This window comes from Malania oleifera, chromosome 10 (genome assembly GCF_029873635.1).
Source record: "Malania oleifera isolate guangnan ecotype guangnan chromosome 10, ASM2987363v1, whole genome shotgun sequence".
In the NCBI taxonomy this organism is placed as follows: Eukaryota; Viridiplantae; Streptophyta; class Magnoliopsida; order Santalales; family Ximeniaceae; genus Malania; species Malania oleifera.
Genome location: NC_080426.1, coordinates 31,180,514 through 31,185,926, shown reverse-complemented (window position 1 = coordinate 31,185,926; position 5,413 = coordinate 31,180,514). Strand labels below are relative to the sequence as shown.

At 35.9% G+C, this 5,413-nt stretch overlaps 1 protein-coding gene across 5 annotated transcripts; it reads left to right on the top strand.

Annotated features, from left to right (window-relative positions):
- Positions 1–498: 498 nt before the first annotated feature.
- LOC131166175 (probable purine permease 11) lies at positions 499–3,692 on the top strand. Of its 5 annotated transcripts, none has more exons than XM_058124495.1 (5): positions 499–609; positions 704–744; positions 1,793–1,877; positions 2,007–2,052; positions 2,369–3,692. In XM_058124495.1, the coding sequence occupies exon 5, from the start codon at positions 2,404–2,406 to the stop codon at positions 3,460–3,462; it is 1,059 nt and encodes a 352-aa protein (XP_057980478.1). In that variant the 5' UTR covers positions 499–609; positions 704–744; positions 1,793–1,877; positions 2,007–2,052; positions 2,369–2,403; the 3' UTR covers positions 3,463–3,692. The 5 variants fall into 5 exon arrangements, with proteins under 5 accessions (XP_057980478.1, XP_057980479.1, XP_057980476.1 ...); XM_058124493.1 differs by having other exon boundaries at positions 513–609; positions 1,823–1,877; XM_058124496.1 differs by having other exon boundaries at positions 501–744; positions 1,823–1,877; positions 2,007–3,692.
- The last annotated feature ends 1,721 nt before the right edge of the window (positions 3,693–5,413 follow it).

Here is a 5,413-nt window from a genome sequence, read left to right as displayed (position 1 = left end):
TGGTGCTTTGATAGAATTATGGATGCTTACAGGAATAAAATTGATATTTATGAAAAATAACAATAAAGTCAAATTCCTTTTATGATAATTGAAATGCTAAATATTGAGTGAGTTGTTGAAATAATTGAACATTGTATGCAAATAGCAAATATAAGAGAGAGAGGCTAAAGAAGAAAAACAAACCGTTTTCATAGTCAGTGACACATAATTAACATGAGCGAAACGAAAAAAAATAATATATATATGGTAAGTGCATGAGTGGTTTACAAAAAAAGATAGAAGAAAACTTTGGCTTGAATTTGTCAACTTAAAACTTATATTAAAATTCTTAGACCATGATAAGAAAATCTTGTTTTATAATTAATAATTAATAATTAATAATTACTTACATAAAATTCAAGGTAAAATAATTTCATAATTGAGATAAAATAGTAATTTGCACTAGTTTGAGATTTTCATTAATGAATATAAGCTTTTGATGAACGCCACATAAATTATAAAGTTCGCCGCCTTTCCTTGTATGTGCCCGTGACGCGCCGTGAAAGGAGTGAGCGGCTTTCACCGTTTTACCACAGCCGGCGATGCTCCCCATTCCCATCCTCCCACTCTGTAAAGATCGATTCGAAAATTATATGAATGAATTGAATTTCAGTTCACAACTCAAGCTCACATTCATTAAATCTACCCCTCTCTCTTTCTGAAGGGCCTACCCGAACACCTGGAAGGCCGAAGAACCCACGACAGGTCTCTCTCTCTTGCTCTCTCAAATTTCATTTGTTTTGAAATTGGGAATTGACATGATTACGATTAGAGCGAGATTATATGGGTTTTCCATATTGGTTTTCCTAGCCAATTACGTGATGTTTTTTAGTTACATTTTTGTTTTTGTTTTTTGGCAGTAGGTATATATGCCATTGTACAATAGAGACAATCTGCTTTACTTGCTTTAGCTTGCGCTTCTCAGAAGTCAGAAGGATCTTGCTTTTGATTTTCTTTCATTTAGTCCAAAGGTCATATCGTTAGACTATCATTTACCGAATAGAACGTAGCAGTTTCCAATCTCTTAGTCAAATTATTAGGAGTTTCAAATTTAAAATTCCTTCGTCATGGATTCTAAACTAAGAAATAGGCCCGAAAAGTGCAAGTTCAATGCCTGTGTATAAATGTTTAATTCAGTAAGTCTCAAACAATATATTTCATGGATTTAGCGTTTGATTTGTGGAATATAATGAGGTAGGAATACAATCGTCAGTGCAGGGATATAATATTTTACAAAGAAGAATGTGACCTCATTCTAAAGCAAATGACTAAGAGAAAGTCACTGTTATTCTACCGGCATGGAATAGCATAGATAAAAATTTTAGGGTGAGATTTGGAAATAGTCATTCTTTATCCATTTCATGTTGGAGTACAACTTTTACCCTATTTTTGGGAGAGGTCTTGGATTTGGATTTGTGTGGATTTGGAGAAAATGTAATACAAATTTGTATTAAAATTTGTTCAAATCCAAATCGAAGGCCTCAAATCTATGCTCCCAAACATAGTGTTCATAGTTGTTTGCCTCAAAAAATGGCATCACTTTTTTTCTTTGTAAACCATTATATCTCTATAGAGTAGCTATTCAATTCCTACTGATTCCATGCTGCGGATCTAGCATACTGTAAGAGTATACTCCATGCACTCGTCATTTGTTTTGGAATCACAGGAGATAAGCTAGGGACAGCTATTTTGCTTTCTCTCTTTTGGTGGGATTTGGTCTATTTGGCTAATCCATCATTTTTCTTTAAACTAGCTAATTTGTGGCTTCAAACTGGCAAATAAGGATGCGTTGGAAGCTTAAAGGACAAGGATAGAAAGTCTACTGAGAAACACAATCTGTAAGTCATGGTTTTTCCTTTCCTTAATATTAATACCCTTAGTTGGTTACAAGGTTTCTTATCTTGTCAGTTCTACCTTCTCCTTATAAACAATCATATCATAAGTAATTCTGTACTTGTTCTTTATAGGCCTTGGGTACATATCCAGGTATCCATTGAACCCGTTCAAATACAGGTATTTGCTGAACCCAATTTGACTAAGCATTACTTCCATATTTAGCAGTTCACTCGCCATGTATTCTTTGTCCGGAAAAGTAAACTAGAATGTGTAACCCATGCATCAGGGAACTTAAGTTGCAGTGTATCTGTATTAATGTTGCTACATTGCATAAATTGATTGATTTTTAGATTGTAAACCATGATTTTCATGTAGTTTTTTTGGGGGTTACTTTTTCCATCTTTGATTTCCAATAGTATGAATGACAAAGCCTTTTTTTTTTTTTTTACCTTTTACGACACTGATGCCAAACTTGAATTGTGTTTATGTACAGATATTCAAGAACCAATCCTAGTCAAAGGTGGAGAAATGACTAGCAAGTTACCATTGGCAGGGCTCAAGCGCTGGCAATGGTGGGTTTTAGTGGCACTCAACATTTTCTTCCTCATTGCTGGCCAATCTGCTGCTGTCCTTCTAGGGAGATTCTATTATGATCAGGGTGGCAATAGTAAATGGATGTCCACCCTGGTACAAACTGCTGCTTTCCCCATTCTTTTCATCCCACTTTTTCGTCTGTCTCCCTCCCATGAGCCTTCTACTATTTCTGCCTCACCTTCTATTGTCACTCTCACAATAATCTATTTCCTACTTGGAGTGCTTATAGCTGCTGACAACATGCTATATTCAGTTGGATTGTTGTACCTCTCTGCTTCTACTTATTCTCTTGTTTGTGCTACCCAATTGGCATTTAATGCGGTTTTCTCTTTCTTCATTAATAAGCAAATGTTCACTTCTTTGATACTTAATTCCGTGGTGCTTCTCTCATTGTCTGCTTCTCTAATTGCCGTAAATGATGATTCTGGTGAACCATCTGGAGCCTCTAAGTTGAAGTATGCCATTGGGTTTATTTGTACCCTTGGTGCTTCTGCAATGTACTCTCTTTTGCTTTCCGTCATGCAGCTTACCTTCCAGAAGGTTCTGAAAAAGGAAACGTTTTCTGTGGTTTTGGAAATGCAGATTTATACATCAGTTGTAGCCACTTGTGCTTCTGTTGTGGGGCTTTTTGCAAGCGGGGAATGGAAGACACTGAGTGGAGAAATGGTGAGTTTTGGTAAGGGAAGTGTTTCTTATGTGATGACTTTGGTTTGGACGGCTGTGGCTTGGCAGATCTGTTCTGTTGGTGTAGTTGGCTTAATTTTTACTGTTTCTTCTCTCTTCTCAAATGTTATTAGTACCGTGGCTTTGGCTCTTGTTCCTATTGCTTCTCTCATAGTTTTCCATGACCAAATGAACGGTGTGAAGGTGATCGCTATGCTTCTGGCCCTCTGGGGATTTGCATCTTATATCTACCAGAATTACCTTGATGACTGTGAGGCAAGAAGAACAATAGTTAATGCTAATGAAACCCTTAATGATTCTTCTGTGTGATTTTGTGCTGGTAGAATAGGAAAAAAGCCTACAGAGACTCGTTGTCTTGGATGATCCATGATTAATTCTGTGTGTGTACCTATGGTAATATTATAGGATTGTCACATTTTCGATATTATCTATAGCTACAATTATTTGTAGCTGCTGCATTTAGTTATGTATAATGTTATTTTCTTATATGATACAACTCTTAGTTTCCCCATGAATATACTGCCCATCTATTGTTCTTCTACCAGATGAATGAAGAAATCTATTCAATAAGACATCAGACCCCAAGTTTATACATGCAGCTGTTTTAAAGGTCAAAACTAGCTCACTAACTCCTAAACTCGAAGGATGCAAAAAATTGGATAATGAGGCTCAGGCTCCATTTGGATTAAATATTTTGCTTGAGAAAAGAAAAGAAAAATAAGAACGAAATTTATGCTTTGTTGTGTTTTCTCTCTATATCATATACCATTAAAAATAAAAATGCATTATAATATGACAAATATTAAGAAAAATCAAAGTGGGTAATGTGTAGAATTAAAATCTTATTTGATTTGCTATTTGTTTTATTTCCTTCTAATTTCTTGAAACCAAAACTAAAAAAAGGGAATTTCTTTTACATTTTTTTTTATTTTCTTGATGTTCTCCAAGTTTTAGAGGGAGTCTTAAAGGCCTATAAAAGAAAAATTCTTAGAACTAAAACTGTAAAAGTTTTAAATGATTTTGTTCTAATTAATTATGCGATTGGTATAGGCTGCCTCCTTTTTTGTAAAAAAAAAAAAAATCTCAATTTCAGAGATGGTCTGATGTTTTTGAGCAGATGATGCCTCAAATGCAAGTAGAAACCAAGGATTTGCCCAGAGATTGTGCATTCTGTTGTTCTATCATAAAACTTAGAGTTTGCTTTTTCTCACACAGCTGGAGATTTTATTCACATGCCTGATCTTGTTACCTAGGTTGATATGAAACTAAAACTTTGGAAGTAATAGTTTGATGAATACTAATTCAATATTATATAGGAATTTTATTTGCTTGAGAAAAGAAGAGGAATATAAGATTGAAGTTTATGCTCTGTTGTATTTTCTCTTAATATCATATACCATTAAAGGGCTCCACCATTTAAGAATGAAGTTGTGTTTTATAAAATTGAAAAAAGAAACAGTAATAGTGCTGATCCTGAAATGCTTCTGCCTTGGAGAAAGACGTAAAATATTGCACGCCTTTCACAACAAGACATGCACCTTGAACTGGATTGTGCGTGCCTTTGGGAAATCTCTCCTTTCAAATTGATCCTTGAGGCTTTTACCTAGTGTTTCGCCTTAAGACGCGCCTTCTAAAACGCTGGTTTGTATAGTAGTTTTACTCAAGTGCTTTCAGAAGTATGGAAATTTAACTTGTTGAAGGTTAGTAATTGGAACTCAGAGTCTCCATCTAATGAAAATAAGGTGGATTGAAAAGGAAAAAGAAGGGTTAGGGCGAGCTGCATAGCATTTTTTTCCCCACGGCCACTTTGGTTTGGGGTTGTTTTGGCCTTGGGGGTGGGGTAAGATTGGGCCTGTTCTGCAGGAATCAAATTCATTCCCGAGTGCTCACCACTTCATGTTAGGACCGGAGGAGCTCATGGATAGGTTTGATACATATGGGTGAATACTAACTTGACCCAAAAGTTTAAGTCAATTGAGTCTTGGGCCCAACCATGTATATAAGTACCAATCATCCATTCTAATTTTCCAATGTGAGACAAGCTCACAAGTGAAATTCTCAACAATCTTTCCCTCACTTGTAAGTTCCAACTGCTCCCTCTTGAACGGAAATCGTCTCCCTTCTGGGAGTAAGTCCAATTCTCAAATAGTTGCTCAAGTGGGCCTTACCACTAACGCTTTACGTGCGTTGGATTGTATTCCACGTGTCTCTAAACCAATCCTACCTCTCACGTCTTGATCCTATTTGGATCCATTCGCAG

What these genes read in the sequence shown, in the direction of transcription:
- LOC131166175 (XM_058124496.1), top strand. Translation starts at nt 2,293, where the DNA reads ATGAATGACAAAGCCTTTTTTTTTTTTTTTACCTTTTACGACACTGAT.